Source organism: Nicotiana sylvestris, chromosome 2 (assembly GCF_000393655.2).
Source record: "Nicotiana sylvestris chromosome 2, ASM39365v2, whole genome shotgun sequence".
Taxonomy (NCBI): domain Eukaryota; kingdom Viridiplantae; phylum Streptophyta; class Magnoliopsida; order Solanales; family Solanaceae; genus Nicotiana; species Nicotiana sylvestris.
This window is the reverse complement of record NC_091058.1, coordinates 121428741-121450825: the sequence shown is the minus strand read 5'-3', so window position 1 is coordinate 121450825 and position 22085 is coordinate 121428741. Positions and strand designations below refer to the sequence as shown.

The 22085-nt window shown below is 38.8% G+C and overlaps 1 protein-coding gene and 1 pseudogene across 1 annotated transcript; both read left to right on the top strand.

Moving 5' to 3' along the window:
• The first annotated feature begins 7412 nt into the window (after nt 1–7412).
• On the top strand, nt 7413–7943 carry LOC104223144 (uncharacterized). The gene has a single exon (XM_009774515.1). It carries the CDS (start codon nt 7413–7415, stop codon nt 7941–7943), a length of 531 nt encoding a protein of 176 aa, XP_009772817.1.
• A 4391-nt stretch (nt 7944–12334) lies between these two features.
• On the top strand, nt 12335–13387 carry LOC104223143 (uncharacterized; annotated as a pseudogene).
• Nucleotides 13388–22085: the final 8698 nt, after the last annotated feature.

Here is a 22085-nt window from a genome sequence, read left to right as displayed (position 1 = left end):
ATAAGATCGATTATATCTACTTCATCTTATATATTATCTATTCTGTTAGCTCATTGATGTGGAATTTATTATGTTTGACTAAGATTTACCCCTTCATCTTCTTTGATTGATTTATTCAAAAAGGTTCCGATATCTTTTGAGTCAAACAATTTGCCGCCGTCTGTGGGAATTTCTTAGTGAAATTTCCTAATCTCTCCCAGAGCAAATACAAGAAAGACGATTACACACTGAAAAGAGCGCTAAGGCAAAACCCAACCCACACGGGACAAAGGCGCAGCACAGAAGAGGAAGGAGAGCCGAGTAGAGTCACCGAATTTAGAAATCCTCACCCCATCAACCATCGAAATGCAAACAAAACGAACAACGTTACAAACTTTCTCTCCTTCACCGGATCATCAGATGGGGGTAAGGAAAGTATCATTTTAACTCACCTTCTGCTCTTTGCTCAAGCAGGAACACAAATGACGCGCGGGCGAGCGAGCAAAGAAACATCTCAATTAAAGAATGAGAAACTACTACAAAATAATTGAAATATCGCCCACCGGTGACACCTCCAAGCTGGAAGGCATGAGTCAAACAAGAAAACTACAATGTGTGCGCAGAACGAACCTGAGCGAAACAACAACGTTTCGTACTCTCCGACATTGCACTCTATGATGCAAACAATGTCAACGAACCGGGACTCCCCTAGAGGATTTCCGATTCTCCAAAAACTGGGACTGATGACGGGTTACCATTTTGATAAGTTCGAAATAACGCCCTTTAAGGCCAAGGGTCTTCGCCAAGAAGAAGAATTCGACCTTGATCGAACGACGACGGGCTACTGTTTCGATAAGTTCGAAATAACGACCTTTAAGGCCAAGGTCATTCGCCAAGAAGAAGAATTCGAGCTCGTTCGAACGATGACGAGTTACAATTTCGATAAGTTCGAAATAACACCCTTTAAGGCTAAGGGCCTTCGCCAAAAAGAAGAGTTCGACCTCGATCGATCGACGACGGGCTACTATTTTGATAAGTTCAAAATAACGCCATTTAAGGCCAAGGGCCTTTGCCAAGAATAAGAGTTCAACCTCGATCGAACGACGACGAGCTACTATTTTTTCAATAAGTTCGAAATAACACCCTTTAAGGCTAAGGGCCTTCGCCAAAAAGAAGAGTTCGACCTCGATCGAACGACGACGGACTACTATTTCGATAAGTTCGAAATAACGCCCTTTAAGGCCAAGGGCCTTCACCAAGAAGAAGAGTTCTACCTCGATCGAACGTTGACGAGCTACTATTTGGATAAGTTCGAAATAACCCCATTTAAGGTCAAGGGCCTTCGTCAAAAAGAAGATTTCGACCTCGATCGACCGACAACGGGTTACTATTTCGATAAGTTTGAAATAACACCCTTTAAGGCCAAGGGCCTTTGCCAAAACGAAGAGTTCGACCTCGATCGAACGACGACAGGTTATTATTTTGATAAGTTCGAAATAACACCCTTTAAGGCCAAAAGCCTTCGCCAAAAAGAAGAGTTCGACCTCGATCGAACGATGGTGGGTTACTATTTCGATAAGTTCGAAATAATACCCTTTTAAGGCCAAGGGACTTCACCAAAAAGAAGAGTTCTACCTCGATCGAACTACGACGGGTTACTATTTCAATAAGTTCGAAATAACACCCTTTAAGGCCAAGGGCCTTTGCCAAAAAGATGAGTTCGACCTCGATCGAACGACGACATGTTATTATTTTGATAAGTTCAAAATAACACCCTTTAAGGCCAAGGGCCTTCGCCAAAAAGAAGAGTTCGACCTCGATCGAACGATGACGGATTACTATTTTGATAAGTTCGAAATAATACCCTTTAAGGACAAGGGCCTCGCCAAAAAGAAGAGTTCGACCTCGATCGAACGACGACGGGTTACTATTTCGATAAGTTCGAAATAACACCCTTTAAGGCCAAGGGCCTTCGCCAAAAAGAAGAGTTCGACCTCGATCGATTGACGATGGGTTACTATTTCGATAAGTTCAAATTAACACCTTTTAAGGCCAAGGGCCTTCGCCAAAAAGAAAAGTTCGACCTTGATCAAATGATAACGGGTTACTATTTCGATAAGTTCGAAATAACACCCTTTAAGTCCAAGGGCCTTCGCCAAAAAAAAGTTCGACCTTAATCAAATAGCGACGGGTCGATTTTTCGACAAGAGTCAAAATCACACCCTCAAGTCCACAAGCCATCGCCAAAGGGAAAGGTTCGAAATATATCTAAGGCCAAGGGCCGTCAGTAAACAAAAAGGGAAGAAAAGACAGGGACTCGCCATACGGGAATCCATCCCGTGCCAAAGTTACAAAAAAAGAAGCGAAAACAAAGATAAAGCACGAGGCATATAACAACCAAAAAAAATTTCTTTATACAAGGTCATTGCGGTAACGGTCGCAGATTACATACGGCCCAAGCCAACAATAAAAAAGAAGAAGAAGAAGAAGAAAGAAAGGAATAATGACAATCGACAATGAATAAAAAAGAAAATAGAAAACAGACTAAGACAGCATTCTATCACTCGACGTCATCACCTCCACCATTATCTCCAGGAAGATCTCTCTCATTATCCGCGCCCTCTTCGGCCTCCGAAGTCATAGAGTCATAACCACAGTTGACACGGTCCTCCCACGCCTTTGCTCGTGCTTCTTCATATGCGGCCTCCGTAATGTTGCCCGCCCCCCACAGACTCTTGTATATATCTCACTGAGCTTCAGCATGAACCCAAAGCTCGTGTAGGCGACGGGGAGCAGTGGCGGAGGAAGACTCAATCTGAGCCAACCGTCGCTCCTTTTCAGCCTCAAGAGCGGCGACCCGATCTCCTAAGGTCGAAGCTTCCCGATCGATCTCACCAATGCGCTCCTCAAGCCTCGCCTCCATCAGCGTTGCCATCGCTTTCTCCGACTCTTACTCAGATTGAATGATGTGGATAGTGTTCTCCAGTGCCGCCACCCTTGCTGAAGCTGCAGACCAGGCACTCTCGATACTCTCCAGCCCTACGACCTTTCTCTCCAACTCGGCCATCTTTCCCATCAACTCTGCACTCATCGCCTCGACCTTGATAAGGTTCTGGTCCATTTCATCCTGCATTAACCTCAGCCTCCCCTGCAGATAGTCACACTCTGCAGCCACCCCCTTTCCCACCTTGAGCTCTTCATCCTTCGCGCGAAGCTACTCTTCGAGCACACGGTTCTTACGAATGGCCTCCATCAATTGTTGATCTCTCTTCTCCAATTCCTCACCGAGGGATCGAGCACCAGGATTCTCCCTCAATCACCCGTGCATCTCACGGCACTTGTTGCGATTGCGCCGATACTTTCCCAACATCTTTAAGAAAAGCTTGGCCCGAATGTCGGCCCTACACATACTCTCCACTTCCACCATGTACGTCTGAAAAACGAGAAGGTGGGTTAAAATTATGCCAATAAGAAAAATGGGATTTTTAAAATGACATACCCACTAACAACATTAGAGAACCTACTGATAATAGTTAAGCAACCATTAATGGAGAAAGTAGATCCATTAACCACTCCACCAACTTCAGTTCAAAGCATAGATCCATCTACTAGAGGTACTGCATGTTCAATTGGCTCAACTTCGCACCAGTCTAATGTCTCTAAGAAGCTGGATCTGGCATCTCCAGCACCAATTGGAGCAATACCAGATCCGATGAAAGTTTCAACCAATGAAATAGTAATCATGCAACATCCAGAGTAGATTCAAGTCAACTCAGTAGAAGAACTAGTGGAACCAGTGGTAACAAACAAAAAAGCAGAAGAATCTAAACATTCATGGGCAACGCTTTTTCAGAAGAACAGATTTGCTACAAATGGTATGTCACTATCTTATATTCCACCGCTAATTGTAGATGGACACTATAGTTCAATTAGACAAATTAGAGGTGGAAGAGGAAGAGAGCAAGTGGAAATGTGCGTTGATTGCTTACATCTTAAGAGAAGGGCTAAGGTATAATGCGATGAAGAGATACATCAACTTACATTGTTCACATGTCCCAGAACCAGATCTATTCTATCACGATGAAGGCTACTACATAATCAGCTTCAAAACTATGGAAGATGCTCATGAAATTCTATGTGCTGGACCTTATTCCATAGCTAATAGACCTATAATTCTGAAGCCGTGGACCCCTGATTTTGATTTTACTGAGGAATTTCCTACTGTTATCCCACTATGGGTTAAATTTCCCAAGCTTCCTATGTCTTGTTGGGGAACGAGATCATTGAGCAGGATAGCCAGTATGTTCGGGAAACCTATTTTTGCTAATGAGTGCACAACCAAGCAAACTAGAGTCTCCTATGCTCGAATGCTTATTGAGATTAATGTTACCAAAGAGCTGCCAAGTGAAGTGTGGGTGATGGATCCAAGTGGGAAGAAATTCTTGCAAAGTGTTACTTATGATTGGAACCTACTTATTGTGAGAAGTGTCAAGTAGTAGGACACAAGTGCTCAAGCCAAGTGAGACCTGTTACACAACAACCTAACCAAGTGAAGAAAACTAAAATTACACAGGAATGGAGAATCAAGGCCCCAGTACCCGCAGCACCTGTTCAAAGAGAAAAAGCCCCAACTGAATCACAACAAGTTACTGTTAATAAGGTAACTGATGTTCAGAGTTCTAAGGAAAGCTGTGACCTACCAAGTATGGTTCCAAATGTTGAAAGGCAGGAAGATAAAGGAAAAATAGTCCAAAGCCCAGAACTGAACCTCATTAATTTTCCTCCCATGTCCCCCATTCCTGTGAGAAATAGATTTGAAGCAGTGTCCAATAGTAAATATGAAGTGTCACCTGGGAATAGAGGTGGAACAAGCAATCAACAATGAAGTGGTTATTTTGGAATATTAGAGGTATAAATAAAAGGTATAAATAGAAGGAAGTTAGGGAGTATATTAGATGCAATAAAATAAAGTTAGTAGGATTAGTGGAAACTAAGGTAAAAAAATATAATGCTCAAAGAATTTCAAAATTTCTTGTTCCTGGATAGGGTATGCTAGCTAATTATAATGAAGCAAGAAATGGTAGGATATGGATACTATGTGATGCTAATCATCTTACTGTTACTGGACTTAATGATGATCCTCAAATGATTCATTGTCTAGTAAGAAGTATAAGGGGGGATATAGATTGCTATCTCACTGTTGTTTATGGTTTCAATGGAATAGAGCAAATAAGATCACTATGGGAGAATTTGCAACAAATTTCAACAAGTATCACAAGTCCATGATTAGTTGCAGGGGATTTTAATGCAATTTTATATCCTAATGACAGAATATCTTGTAATCCAGTTAGTTACTCAGAGATTCAAGAATTTGGCTATTGTCTTCAGCAAGCAGGACTAACAAAATTGCCTTGGAAAGGAGAGTACTATACTTGGACAAATAAACAACCTGGAGCTGATAGGGTATGTAGCAAGTTAGACAGAGTTTTTGGCAACTATGAGTGGATGATAACTTGGAGTCATGTGGAGACAATATATGATCTACCTCAAATTTCTGATCATAATCCTATGGTATTGACTCTAGTAGCTTCTTCTTGGAAAGGAAGGGTCCCTTTTAGGTTCTTTAATGTATGGGCTACTCGTGAAGATTTCCATCAGATTGTGGCATCTATCTGGAACTCTTAAAATAATTTTGGTTCTCTGAAAACAATATGGACTAAGCTTAAAGCATTGAAAGCTCCTCTAAAGGCTTTGAAATGCTAAGGATTTCAAGGACATTACTCAGAGGATTGAAAAGGCTATATTGGAACTGAAAGAAATACAAGAGCAGCTTGCAAGTATCTATTCTGATGGCTTACTACATAAGAAGAAAGAGACATTACTCAACCTTGAAAAGTGGTCTCTAATTGAAAAAAGTGTGTTGCAGCAAAAAGCAAGAGCAAAATGGATTCAACTAGGTGATTCCAACACCAAGTATTTCACTGCAGTTATGAAAGAAATATCACAAAGAAAACAAATTACAGAAATTACAAATGGTCTAGGAGATAGGGTAACTGATCCTGCAGCTATTAAAAGGGAGATCCTGGGATTCTACAAGGCACTCATGGGATCAGCAGCTAAATCACTTCCTGCCATAAATAAATTATATATGTCTAATGGTCCTATTCTATCTTAACATAAAAAATGGAACTATGTGCAAAAGTAACTGATCAAGAAATTCTGGAGAGTCTTAAAGCCATTGGAGATGATAAAGCTCCAGGGATTGATGGTTATAATGCTGTTTTTTAAGAAGGCCTGGAGTATCATCAACAGCCAAGTCAAAGAAGCTATTAAAGAGTTCTTTTTAACTGCCAAGATGTATAAACCAGTGAATTGTTCCACCATTACTCTAGTACCTAAAGTTTCTAAGCCCACCACAGTCAAGGAATACAGACCAATTGCTTGTTGTTCAGTGCTGTATAAAATGATATCCAAAATCTTAGCTGCTAGACTACAAAAGGTCATGCCAAGTATAATATGTGAAGCCCAAGCTGGTTTTGTTCTTGGCAGAAAGATAGCTGATAATGTAATCCTGGCTCATGAGTTAGTCAAATCCTATACTAGAGCCCATATATCTCCTAGATACATGATTAAAATTGATCTCCAGAAAGCATATGACTTAGTGGAATGGATTTTTCTACAACAAGTGATGGAGGAGATTGGCTTCCCTGCCAGATTCATTAAATGGATTATGGAGTGTATTAAAACAGTTAGCTATACTGTTCTTGTAAATGGAGAATCTACTGAACCTTTTGAGGTTGCTAAGGGACTCAGACAAGGAGATCCTATCTCTCCTTTCTTATTTGCAATTGTAATGGAATATTTGAGTAGATCACTTGTTGAGCTGGGAAAAGAGGCCAAATTCCAATACCATCCCAGGTGCAAAAAATTGGGCATAACTCGCATGAGCTTTGCTGATGACCTCCTTCTATTTGCAAGAGGAGACCTACCTTCCATTGTTGCTATGTAACAGTATTTCTATCAGTTCACTGACGCCTCAAGACTACAAGCTAACCTAGGTAAAAGCTCAGTTTACTTTGGTGAAGTGAAACAGGAAGTGAAGAAACAGATTCTAGATCATCTTGGATTTGTACAAAGAGAGCTACCATTTAAATACTTAGGCATTCCTTTATCCACTAAGAAAATTGCTTTGATCCAATGTCAACCTTTAATTGATAGAATCACAGCCAAGATCTCCTCATGGACTGCTAAGAAGCTATCATATGCTGGTCGAGTGCAACTAGTTCAATCTATTATTTTTGGCATCCAAGCCTACTGGGCTCAGTTGTTTATCCTTCCAGTGAAAGTGATGAAGATGATTGAGGCTTTATGTAGAATCTATATATGGTCTGGTAGCAACACTATCACTAAGAAAGCATATGTGTCTTGAGAGAATGTGTACTCCTAAATTTACTGGTGGTCTGAACCTCATCAACCTTCTTCTATGGAACAAGACAGCAATTGCAAAAGTGTGTTGGGATTTAGCTCATAAAGAAGACAAACTATGGATAAGATGGATTAATGCCTACTATGTTAAACAAGAACAACAACTGAAGGACATGCCAATTCCAAAGCAGGCTAGTTGGATGGTCAAGAGGATAATTGCTTCAAGAGATATTCTGCAACAAGCTCAAAGTTCAAATGATCATATTGGCACCATCAGACAGCTATACTTACAACTATTAGGAGATCTACCAAGAGTAAGTTGGAAGAATCTGCTATTCCAGAACTCTGCTCGTCCAAAGGCTATCTTCAACTTATGGTTACTGCTACAAGGAAGATTACCTACCAAGGACAAGTTAGTTAAATGGGGATTGAACATTAACCAACAATGTGTTCTATGCCAAGGACAAGTGGAGACAAGAGATCATCTCTTTTTGTTATGCTCATATACAGTAATGTTGTGGAAACAAGTAATGAGGTGAATTCAAGAAGATCAATTGAATAATCACAACTGGGATCAACATCTTCAATGGATCATCAACAAAGCCAAAGGGAAGTCAAGTAGGGCCAACATTTTCAGATTGGTGGTTACTGAAGCTTCATATGCATTATGGATGGAAAGGAATATACGTATTTTTGAACAGAGATATCGTAGCAGTGAAGTTTTATTACGAGAAATAGCTTATATATGTAATGTTAGAGTAGTTCCTAGAGCTAGAAAACAAATACAGCAATTTTTGATAGTAGAATAGCTTAGTATAGCTATTTTGTAATCCAGTAGATTAGTTGATGATGAGATAGTCAGCAGAGTTTTATGCTAGACTATTTGTAAAGACTGATCTTTGATGATTAATAAAAAAGAAGTTAGTTACCAAAAAAATAAGAAAAATGGGAGATGTATAAAAGAAAAGGGCAATGTACCCTCAAACCCATAACAGCCACTCATTCATCAAATCGATTCAGGAACGTTCCTGAGAGCCTCATTCTCGACAGCAGAGCACAGAATGTCAAACTGTGGCACCAGATCCTCTGTGTCCCCCAGGAGATTAACATCCCAAGAAATTTCATGAATACGGGCCTACCCTCCTCCACGAACCGCTGAGTGGGTAATACCCTCCTCAAACATCCTAACATTATCAGGATCGAGGTCCGACTCAGATTCATAATCGTCGACCACAACGCCCTTTCCTATTTCGACAGCTGAGGACGAAGCACGACCAGGTACGGAGGATGAGGGTACGTCTGAAACTACAACAGCAGCCTCAGACATCTGGCCCTCCATCATGACAGGTTGCTGATCATCAACAGCAGTAGGAATTTTCGTCGACAGGGCAGATGCGACAACTATCTTCATCTCTACGGGCAGAGCGGTATCAACCACCGCCCCAGATTCTGTCAAGGGAGAGTCGTCCAAGTGAATTACAGTTAGAGGGGCTGCCTCGAATTCCACTCGTCGCCTCTTAGACGACCTTTCTTCTTTCTTAGCGCGGGGATACTCGCCCATCTGACGAGCAACATGAGTCGGAACTTCAGTCTGAGAAGTGGCCTCCGCAGGAATAACCACAATTGCCGACTCGACCTAAGTAGCCCTCGACAAAGGCCGAACGGCAGGTGCTGCAACAGGGCGAGTGGAAAATGCCGACTGACGAAAAGCCAATGGAGGAGCCCTCGCTCTCCGCATTCTCCCTGGCATCGACAAACAACATATAAGAAACTAAGTAAAAAGAGAGGAAAAGTAACAAACAGAAACACATCTCCCACGAAGGGGCCTGCGTCCAAATTTTTCATAAAAGGCCGACCAGGTGCGAACCCCCGCCGTATGAGGAAGGATGGTACTCATCCACTTGCAGATACCTTCGACAGATGGAAGAGGCAAATTTTCGGCTGCAGAGACATAACAGGGTTTAGTACTGTAACGAAAAATGGTCGAATATATCTCCGACTAAAAGCATAAGAAACTTACATGCAAAGTTCCATTTCTCAGGGAACCCCGTCGGATCCGCCACAATGTGCTCAGTCCGTATATAGAAATAATTCTCATAGAAACGATGGTTAGCCCTGTCGTCCATTTTCACCACCAGACTCTTCGACCCCCGAGTACGCATGTGAAACATCGTGCCACGGATAAGCTGAGGGGCGAAGATATTGAGCATGTAATCCAAGGTAATCTCACGACCGGCGAGCTTCGCAAACTTGAGCAACATAAGGAACAACTTGTACAAGTACAACAAAAGTTGGGGGCATACCTCATAAAAACGGCAGAAGTCTACCACCAGGAGAGGGAGAGGAAGTGTGTATCCAATAAGAAAGGGGTACACGTAAAATACACAGTACCCAGGACGGTCAAAATGAACTATGTCATTTCCTACCTCCGGTCGCATGTCGACGTAACCGGGGATCCCCCACCTGGCTTTCAACTCTGCAATGTCTTCTTCTCTCATAACAGAAGGGATAGGCTCCGGCTCTACCCCGACACGACTGCTGAAGTCGGGCAGTTCTCTCCCAGGGTGAGGCAAAATCTCAACTACCGATGGGACCTCCTCATCTTCCACCGCATCTGCCCTCCAATGGCCTAAGCAACACTTTTCGGTGCCGGAATTGTGACAGGGAGATCGGTGCGAGAGAAATCACTAGACATTTTATCTAGATGATGCGGCAAAAAGACAACGGAAAGAAAAGATGAAAAATTTCAGTTAACTGAGAGCAAACGGAACTTGGAGTGTCAGGAAGAAAGTATATCTGCAGAATTCTTTCGAGTAAAAGGCAAAGAAGTGTGTCAATCGAGTGATGAGTTCCTTCTATTTATAAGAGACATAAATCCCCCAAGCACGAACCCCAAGAGTCACTAATCGAATTTGATAGGGCACGAAATGTTTCAGTTCCCCAAGAACGTGTGTCATAATGGCGGTAACCACGAAATAACGCTTTGATACCAAACGACGTTTCGGTTCCGAAACAGCCTCAACGGTCCAAAGATATCGAAAGAACGCCGTCATCTCACTTAAAACCAAAGTAACATAACTAAGGAACGAGGAGTCAGATTTCACTTGAATTCGTAGTAATCATGATCCGTCTGCCAAGCCCGACAGGGAACGACACCGACAGACGGAGGGACTAACTGTATTGGTTAAAATCTGACCGTCATGGTCGAGCTGACCAACGTCCCGCCCAAGTGACAGGGTAGTAAAAGACGACATGGCTCACTCTGCATCCCATTCTCGACACCCATCGAGTCAGAAGGAGCAATGTCTAAAGGACGACCAAGGCACACTTGGTGCGAGAGAGCATCGGACCAAGTAAATGGCAAGGGTGTCTTGGCTATATATAGTAGGGAAAAACCCTCGATAAGGGGGGGGGGGGGCTCTCCTTCCCATTCTCTCCTAAGCTCTCTTCTTGTAATCTTCATAGGAAAGAAGTAATCTACGGAAAAATATGTAAAACTACCTCTCCCATCGATTGATGGGAGCCACAATGAAAAATTTCAATAAGATCGATTATATCTACTTTGTCTTATATACTATCTATTCTGTTAGCTTATTGATCTGAAATTTATTATGTTTGACTAAGATTTACCCTTTCATCTTCTTTGATTGATTTATTCAAAAAGGTTCCGATATCTTTTGAGTCAAACACTTACCTTATTAATATGAAATAGAATAGAACAAAAAACTTTTTTTTTATTTATAAATGTTGAGGTGATAAGGCATAGTTTGATTACTTGCTATTTGTCCGCTATATATCATATTCTTGTGCTACTTGCTTTTAAAAGTGGTAAATAAAAAATATTTTAAATGGTATACTGGGTCAGAGCTAAATACAGTAGGGAGATTCACTTGAAATTATTTGGCTAAAAAATTGTATTGAGCAAATACAGCAAAAACGAATTGTTTTGATCATACATAAGCCATTAAATTTCTTTGACCTAAGGGAAGATTCTAGAATAATATAAATGCCTTATAGAATAATATAAATGCCCTGTCAGTTTAATAGGCTTAATGTATCTGCAAAAAAAAAAAAGAATTCATTTACTACTGAAAATTAGTCAATTGTTCTAACAGAAAAAAAATTAAAGAGTGGCCTAAGGGCATCTCCAATGCCAAATTTAGTGTAAAATTTGGTATTTTTTTGCTCCAATGGAATACCAAATCTTGCACCATTATAGTGCATGAATAGTGTTGCACCAAATTTGGTGCAGCACTATTCATCACACCAAATTTAATTTATTATTATTTTATTCATCTTTTTATTTTTTTGAACTTTTAATTTATCATATATTGTATATATAATTAATTTTTATATTAAGATCTTTATAATTTTAATTTTATATCCTATTTTTTTGATATATTAATTTTTGTATATATTATATTTATATAAAATTATAAGTTAATTTTATTATTATTATAATTTTATAAAAAGAAATATAACCATTATTTAAAAACAAAAAATGCAAATGTAAGAGCTAATGTTGCTAAAATTGAAAAGTGAAAACTAAAATTTAAAAAAGAAAATTAACAATACATAAAATAAATAGACATTATAATTAAAGTACATCAAAGGAGGATACATTAAAATTGAAATTACATTTAAAAACATAAAACACAAGTTTAGTAAACCCCTATGTCATTTCCAGGTGCACTAAAATTATCAAAATACTAAGAGAACGGGGTAGAAGATTATTGTGCTTGTGGTTGTTGAAATTATTGATTTTTTTTATCGATTATTCGTCTTTGTTCTTGTCGCAAAAATTCACGAAGATTTGGATCGTCAATGGAATTCAAGTTCGTCAATAAAATTTTATTTTCTTCTTTGTATTCTTTTTGTCTCGAAGCTTCATTTCTCGATTATTTTTCGGGATCCACGCTTTAATGAGGGTATGTTTCGTCGTCGATTTCGAATGTCACGAAATGTATTCCTTCGAATTGTTGATGAAATTAAAGGTCATGATATGTACTTCGAACAACGCGCTGATGCAGTGGGAAGATTTGGGTTATCCATTGTACAAAAAATTATAGTCGTGTTTAGAATGTTGGCATATGGTTTGCCAGCAGATGCCACTGATGAATATGTCAAAATTGGAGAGTCAATTGCAATTGAGAGCATGAAGAGATTTTGTCGAGCTGTCGTAGAGGTTTTTGGCGATCAGTATTTGAGATCACCAACAACTAACGGTGTTGCAAGTCTTCTGTACATCGATGAACAACGTGGTTTTCCAGGAATGCCAGCAGTTTAGATTGCATGCATTGGAAATGAAAAAAATTGTCCAACAGCATGAGCTGGACAATATGCAGGTCGTAGTGGATCCCCAACAATTATTCTTGAAGCTGTAGCTGATTACGACCTTTGGATATGGCATGCATATTTTGGTATGCCCGGCACCAACAATGACATTAATGTTTTAGAATCATCACATTTATTCTCCAATCTCGCTAATGGTATTGCTCCTCCAGCGCGTTATGTTATTCAAGGAAAAGAATATGACATCGATTATTATTTAGCTGACGGTATATATCCAAAATGGTCTATTATTGTGCAAACTATTCGGGAGCCACGTTCATCAAATAAGAGATATTTTGCAATGAAACAAGAATCATGTCGAAAAGATATTGAACGTGCATTCGGAGTTTTGCAATCTTGTTTTGCAATTGTTGCAGGTCCGTCACGTTTTTGGAGAAAAGAGGTGCTACGTGATATAATAACCACATGTATTATACTGCACAACATGATAATTGAGGACGGGCGTGATTTTAATGCACCAATTGAAAATGCACGTGAATGTCCAGCTCCTACGGTAGAAATGACAGTAGATGAAAATCACCGATTTGAATAATTTTTAGCTCGACACAAAAAAATTAAGGATAAAGATGCACATTTCGCACTTTGTAATGCATTAATCGAGCCTTTATGGGAGAATAGAGGCGAAAGTTGAATATTTATGTGGTACTTAAATTAAATTTGACTATGATGTAATATTTATTTAATTATCTTTTATCAATAATTTCATTTTTGGTTGATTTATCCTTTAAAATAATTTGTAACAAATGATTATATAAGTGGTGAATGTGAATTATATATAATGAATATGTAAAAAAGGAAAAAGATAGTATTTGTTTGAAGGAAATAAAAAATGAAATTTAAATAGATGATAATAATATAATATAGAAGAGAGAGAAGAAATATTATTTTTTGGTATAAAAAATGGTGTAATGATTGGAATAAATTTGGTGTTACACTATTTTGGTGTGAAATTTGGTGTTAGGGTTGGAGATGACCTAAACAAAAATATAGGCTACAAATAATCCACCAACGACCTGAGATTAGATGTGGAATTCTTTGGTAGGTGCCAGGTGGATCGGTGGACTCGTCCGCTAGAAGTAATTTCAAGGGGTAGCTGCACAACACCATTTAAAGCACAAATAATTTTTAATTTTTTTCCGCATCTGTAGCGAATTAAGAACTTCTATCATTATTATTGCAAGATTGAAAGCTCTTGAATTTTGATATGAAAAGGTGAGTTCAAATCAAGTGGATATTGTTTGATCAAAAGATGTCAAAATATTTTTGATTAAAATAACTAATGATAATGATGAAGTCAATCTTAGTCAAGCATAATAAACCCTAGATCTGAAAATGAATCGGAAAATAATGAGTAAAAATAAAATAAGAGTGATCAATCTTTATTGCTATTTGTCATTTCTTCTTTTACGAGACAGAAAGGATGATCAATTTTGCATCCTTTTTGGCAAGAAATTGAAGGAGAGAGCAAAAAGAGAAAAAAACCCCTCTCTCTTTGAGAGTCCCCCTATATATAGTTCTGGGACCCTTGCAATCTTCTTTGGCCGATGTGCCTTCGCGTTGTGATTTTTTTTTTCGTTATTTGAATATTATTTTTAACTTAATGTACACTGTAGGTGCTTAGACCGAAGTAGGTCGTGATGTCTCTCGCTATCCCGCCACTTAGGCGGAATCTCAGCTGGGTCGGCTACTGTGGTCAGATTTTGACCTATACAGTTAGTCTATCCGTCCGTCGGGGTCATCTGTTGGTGGGCCCGACAAACGGATTATGATTTTGAACACTTAGGAGAAATCTGACTATTCGTGCCTTGGGCATAGTTTTTAGATCGAGACAATGGGACGGCGCTGTAATGATGTCTTTGGACCGCTGGGACCGTTCAGAACCGAAGCATTGTTCGATTTGAATCGTCGTTCGTGGCTACTGCCATTATGGCACACGTTTCCTGGGGATTGAACCGTTTCATGCCCTTATCAGTTTCGATTGGTGACTCTTGGGTTTCCCGCTTGGGGAATTTATGTCCCTATAAATAGAGAAAAAACACCATTCGATTGGCACACTTTCTTGCCTTTGTTGAAAGAGTTTTCTAGATCTTCCTCTTTTCCGATACTTTCAGATTTTCAATTCTCTTCGGTTAGCCGGAAATTTTCGTCCCAGTCACTTCTTTTTTCTTAAGCCATTTGTTCTATTAAATCGATATAAATGGCTGGTAGTTCTTCCCGTGCTGACAATCCTGCCGCAATTTCGGCGTCGAAAAGTGATGTTCCTGCTCCCGGAGGAGTGGAAGTGATAGAGGATGAGGGGGTTCCGACGGCGGCCGAAATATTGCCTCACCTTGGAAAGTCGTGGAACGATTTCCACAGTCCTGTCGGAGAAGAGTCGGAGCCTGCTCCCTCTGTTATGACTGAGGCGGGGATTGCAGAGCTAAAGGCCAAATGGAGGATCCCTTACCATGTTGAAATGCTACCGGCGGTGGGAGATGATATTGTACATTTCGATCGTCCGGGATATTGTGTGTTCTACGCCTATCCCTTTATCGTCAGGTATACGCTTCCTCTCCCCCTCTTGGTGGTAGATTTCTGTTATTTTTATGAGGTGTGTCCAGCTCAACTTTCACCGTACTTGTATAAATTGTTCCTTATGCTGCTCAAGTTCGCAGAGTTTGCTGGTCAGGAGGTCATTCTGAGACACATGCTCAATATCTTTGCCCCTCAACTCATCCGAGGCACGATGATCCATATGCGTCATCGAGGGACGAAGAGTCTGGTAGTGAAGATGGACGACATGGCCAACCGTCACTTTTATGAAAACAATTTTTATGTACAGACCGAGCACCTTGTGGCGGATCCTGTAGGATTCTCTGAGAGATGGAACTTCGCACGTAAGTTTTTGTATCTTTGGTTGGAATGATAGTTGACCGCTTTTCTTTGGGCGGTATTGAACTATTTTTACTTTTGCAGCCGCGAGATTACCTCATGTGCCTGTTGATCATATCCGCGAATGGGTGAACGCAATTCTTCCTCATACGGCAGGAGTTCACGAATGGTCGTCCTTCTATGAGAAATAAGGACGTAAGCCCCTTACTGGTAAGTAGTTTTACTGCAGAGTCTGTTTTCCACTTTGCAATTTGATTTTGTTGCTTATATGACATTTATCATTAGCAGGGAGAGTGCGAAGGGCGAGGGATCCTCCACTTACATTTCGTCAGCCGACACCCTCTGCTCGGCCCATACCGAGGCCTGCTACCCGACCTATGGCGAGGGCTGCTCAAGTTGAATCTACAACCGTAGCCGTATGGACGGAAACTATTCCTCAATCTGGGGTTCCGAGTTCTATTATCTGCCCAATGGGGGAGTCTTCACGTGCTGAGGATGGTGAGGGGTTGTCAAAGAGACGACGAGTGGAGTCCGAAATGGCTCCTGTCATCCGTGGTATGTTTAGAAGACGACATCTCCTTGATGGAGTCTGAGACGGGAAACGATGTTAACCTATCTGCATAGGTAGAGCCGGTCACCGTGACCAACCTGTCGACAGAGACTCTGATCGTTATAGGTGACCAACAGACTACTACGACGGGGAGTCAGAGTCCCGAGGTCGCTGTTGTTACTTTGGGCGGGCCTTCATCATCTGGACCGGGTCATGCTTCTTCTTCGGCCGCAGAGAGGGGAAAAGGAGTCGTGGTCGATGACTACGAATCTGAGTCTGATCTTGATCCTCATGATGTCAGGATGTTTGAAGAGGGCCTTACTCGTACGGTGGTACATGCGGGAGGCCCATCCCGTATACTTGAAATCTCGTCGGATATTAACCTCCTAGAGGATACAGAGGACCTGGTACCGCAGTTTGACCTTTTGTGTTCTACTACCGAGAGCGAGGCTCTCAGGGACGTCCGCGATGTTAGTTTGATGCATGAAGTGGCCGCTATGGTCTTGAAGGTAAGTTTCTCATTTCTTTAATGTTCTTTTCATATTTGGCGATCCTGGCCTTAACCCATCTTTTCATTTTTCAAATGTACATGGTGGAGATTGAGAGTGCTCGTAGGGCCGACACTCAGGCCAAGATTTTCCTGACGATGTTGGAGAAGTATCGGTGCTACCGCAACAAGTGTCGTGAGATGCACGAGCGGATAAGGGCAAATGTCGGTGATCGATCCCTTGGTGAGGAACTGGAGAAGAAGGATCAAGAGTTGATGCAGGCTATTCGCAGTAGCCACTTAGGCGGAATTCCAGCTAGATCGGCTACTGTGGTCAGATTTTGACCTATATATTTATTGCTGGAAAAGCTTGTTTTCTTCTCCCAACTGCTATTATATATAGGATTTTGCGTTTCTTGAATTGTCAATATAAAAAGTGAGTTTAAATCAAGTGACTATCATTAGAAAAACTTGAAAACATTGAAACGGATGAAAACTGATTATAAAAACTACTCTTAATTTGACATTTTATCAATATCTTTGATATTCGCACTAGATGAAGAAAAATACTTGAGAAACAAGAGATGTCTTAACTTCATGCAAAAATACCCGAAGTTTAGTCAAGTATGTGATCTCCCAGTTTGTCTTCGTCCTCCAATTTTCACTTGTCAATAATCCTATAACTTCAGATAGAAAATGTAAGAAATTTGATCTTGATAAGTTAAATTTCAGATGTTAAAAGTTTGCTTGCATAATCAATATGTCAAATTTCAAACAATTTTTTTTTACTTTATATGCGAATTTGTAATGTGGCTAGACTTACAAAAATTTATAAACTTAGGCAATCACTTAAATAGATGTGCCAAATCGACTATCTCTGCATTTGCCCCGTCCGTCCGTTGTCATCGGGGTATATGCACAAACAACCATTTTTAGGAATACTATTTAGAGATTAGTCAATGCTTATTTTATCTTGAAATTTGAACTAAGAATCTTAACTTCAGGATATTTTTGTCCCAAAAAATTGAACTTAAAAAGTGAAATTCAGGACGCACCGACTAATTCCTAAATAGCAGCCTCATTTGCAAATTTAAATGTACGAATTACGAAGGGGTGACATTGTACCTATTAATTTTAGTACCTAATCCCATTTGCATTTTGTTCGGAGAATCAAAATAAGAAGAAAGTACTAAAAAGTGTTAGAAAAAGAATTGTCAAAGTAGATATCAGCCAAAGTAATTTCAAAATAATTTCTGTCTTTCCGATTGTAGTTTTTGGAAAGTTTGGAAACTTAACTAACTGTATTTGGACTTTGGATTAGATGTCCATTGCAAAACTAAAATTGCAATCCATTATATTGCAAAACTATCACGCAAACATCCACATGAGTCTCCATTATGTAGATATTCCAATAATTGAGTCAAGCAACAAGCTTTAAACTATTGATATTTCGTACCATGTATTATTAATAGTATATATGATACAAGTAGAGTACAAGTATAAGGTGGCATTTGTAATAATGTTACCTGAATAAAACGACGGAGAGGAAAAATCAACAAAGATGCAAAATTCTACGTACAAAGAAAGAGAAAGATCACTAACATTTTCATTCTAGTTCCACTCTCAAAGTAAGGTTCGATCTGTTTTAATATTCTAAAATTCTTCTGGTTTGGGCCTTTGAATGATTAATTTTTGCTCTGGAAACTTTACTAAATAATACCTTTTAGAACCACATAATTACTTGTTCGAACTCGCATATTTTACTAAAAGGAATTTTTACCTATCTATACTACATTATAAACTTATTTATCCTTCATAAAGGGATTATTACTTAATGTTTATCCTTCATAAAGGGGTTATTACTTAATTACATTAGCATATGCAATTTATCATATACAAAATAGTATATTAAATTCCAATCTTATCCATTTTAGGCTTCATTCTTCTATATTTTTCTTCTCTGTATAGATATTTCCCTTTAGTTGCTCTTCGATTCGGCTTTTGTAGATGAACATGCTCGAAACTTTAAAGAATGGTGAAGAAAAATGACTCAACTGGTTAAAAGCCATAGAATATATACATGAAGCAGCAATACAAATGGGTTACCGGAACTTTTTAAGATGAATAAATAAGAGTGGCGTTTGGAACTAAACTAAAACTAATTGACTGTGTAATTGAAACTAAACAGAAGCTGGTTGGATGTATATGAGCTTAAAATCCATTTATAGCCATTAGAAAGTTTAGAGGCTTTGAATTCGAAAATCGAAATTTGCAAAGTTGTTATTTGTTTGGATAAGGTATTGTTGCAAATGATTGAAAATATTCTTTAGAGTTTATATCTCAATTTTGAGAGAATTTGGTGAATATTCGAGGTGATTTTGGTTGAAATTTCATATTGAAACTTGAAAAAAAAGACATAAACAAATTGTATATATATTTATATGTCGAGTGTAGAAACAATATACAAAATATCTACAACTTACATAATTGTATATAAGTTGTTTATAAATTATATGTAACTTGTAGTTTTTGATCGGATTCTGTACAAAAAATTTATATTTAAGTTGTAGATAAATTGTAGATTTTGACCGAATTTGTATACATTTTGTAAGAAACTTTAGTTACCTTATGTAAATATGAAAATTTAGATAAAATTGGGTAAATAATTTTAAAGCTTGTATATATACGAAAAAGTAAAAATGCAACGAAAGAGACATTTCACGTTTGCTCATAAAGAAAATGTCTGTCATATCTTTTTTGAGTGCTAATAGGATTTTATATTACTTACTAAGTAGTATTTAACATATTATATATCATAGTGTCAATAGAGGTGACATTGGTGTAAGATATCTCTGCGTACAAATAGCTATTGTCACTAGCAATATTTTGATTTCCTAGGGTTCTAAGCATATTACAAAGGCAGTTATTTTGAAAATTTGCATTCCCCGCTCATATCCTTGATTAGCTGTTATTTCACAAAAAGAGGTGATTCAACAAACAATTTTGTTCTTCCGGAAAATATTGTTTTTTTTCTTTGTTTTTTGCTTACTTTGCTAGAGCATCCGCAACTGCATTTCCTTGTCTGAAGTTATGCCGAAGTAGATGACCCTTCTCCTGGCGCATTAATGACCTGCAAGAGTGAATCAGATTATCTAGTATCATATGTCCGTACTTAATAGCGTTTATCACCTCTATTGAGTCCGTTTCTATTTTCAATGGAAATAGGTCAAACTTGCGTGCCAATTGTAGCCTTTTTTGCAGTGCCTGCAATTCAATATGTAGAGAAAATAGGTCGTGACAGTATTTCTGGAATCCTAATATCCATTTTCCTGTATTGTCCTTGAATACTCCACCTAAGCCACACTTCAAATTTTCAAAGGCTCCGTCTATGTTAAGCTTTATCCAACCTTTGTGTGGAGTGTGCCAATTAATAAGAATTATTATGATGCTTTGAATAGATTGATTGTTTGATGTCATGAAGTGGAATTTTAGGGAGTGATTTAGAATTTTTTTGGAGTGACGGACGGAGAGTTGTGTTGTTGGTGTTGTTCTTATTCCTATTTATCCATATCCCCCATATTATGAAGGGAAAGAACTGTTGCCAGTCAATGTGGGTGGATTTAAAACTTGGCCTACGGTTTTTTGTGTGAAGCAGCCAGTGTTGTATGGCAGCTATGGTTAGGTCTTTGATTCCTAGATTGTCCCATAGGATTTGAACAATGGGGTATCAAATGAAAATATGAGTGATGGACTCTTCTTCTTGGTGGCACATAGGACAGTTGCTATCTATATTAATGCCAATATGATGCAAGTATTGGCAACATGAAATTCTGTTATGAAGGCATTGCCAAAGGAAGAATTTTATTTTATTGGGGTATTTTAGTTTCCAAATCCACATGAAGTCATAATGATGGGGAGTAGTATTTTATATAATTTTTAGGCACAATTTGCTGGTAAAGCATCCATTGGTGTTAAGATTCCAAATCGGAGTATCATTGTTTCCAACCTTTAATGGTATTGGTACTTGATTAATTTTTGTCTTAATTTCCTTTGGAATGATAAAGGAAATTCTTGTTAGATCCCACTGGCCATTGTAAAAGATGTATTTGACCTTGATGGTTGATTCTCCTCTGCTAAGAGGTCATTCAATGCATTATATTAGTGGTTGTAGGTTTGGTATCCAATTGGAGGTCCAAAGACTAAGGTTTGAGTTTTTACTTGGCTGCCACGTAATGCCTTTTGAGCAAATCAACCAACCCTTGAGGATACTTTTCTAAATGAATGAGGTGTTGATTTTTGTATTGTTGTTTGCATATTGTGAATTAGGAGCCTCGACCATATAGCTGTAGCATTCATCAGAATCCTCCACGCAAGATTGCTTAATGTAATTAAGTTCTTGGTTTTGGCTATTTTTAGGCATAAGCCCCCTTCTTCTTTTGTTTTGGTAATATTGGTCCAGCTTATATAGTGAAGCTTCTTGGATTCATTAGTGGATCTCCCGATAAAATTGTGTTGAATACGATCTATCTGTTTAAGGGTTTTGGTAGGGAGGTAAGTGTAATGCATGGCATGACTCGGAATCAAGTTAAGGGTGGAGATTGCTAGGGTTGTTCTGCCAGCTATATTAAGAAAGTTTGCTCTCCAGGCAATCAATTTTTGTTTGCATGTTATCAATAATAAATTGGCAGTCCCTAAGTGTTGGTTGATTCTGAAGAACTGGATATCCCAAGTATTTCCCAAAGGTGTTGCTTATGTTGATGTTGAATGTGTTTGCTACTTCTTTTTCTAAATTAGGAGCACAGTTTTTTGAAAGGATGATATTGGATTTTTGGAGATTAATATTTTGCCTTGATAATTTATAGAACAGCGATAGACTATTTTTGATGGAGTTGCATGATTTCTCATTAACCCTAGCCATCAGGGTAAGATCATCAGCAAAGAATATGTGAGATATGTCGGGATCTCGGGGACTTAGGTATATGGGGTCCCCTTGGCAAATGTCTACTTCATGAGAGATTAGACGGAAGAACATTTCCATACATAGTATGGATATATAAGGAGATAAGGGGCAATCTTGTCTAATACCTCTGCTTGGACTAAAGAATTCAGTAGTTGAACCATTGACCAGAATTGCTATATTGCTTGTACAGATGCAGTGCATGATTAATTTAGAGATAGATGATGAAAAATTAAAAAAATTGAGCGTACGATAAATAAAGGACCATTCTAGTCGATCAAAAGCCTTTTCTAAATCTAATTTTAGGATCATACTGGCTTTTTTTCTTTTAATTTTTTAAATTGATTGATGATTTCCTGGACTATGATAACATTGTCACTAGTTCTTCTACCCTTAATAAAGCTTGCTTGAAATGGGCTAATCAAGTCATTTAAAAAGGGTTTTATTCTGTTAGCAATAATCTT

Coding starts and splice junctions, on each gene's coding strand:
- LOC104223144 (XM_009774515.1), top strand. CDS start 7,413: ATGTGTACTCCTAAATTTACTGGTGGTCTGAACCTCATCAACCTTCTT.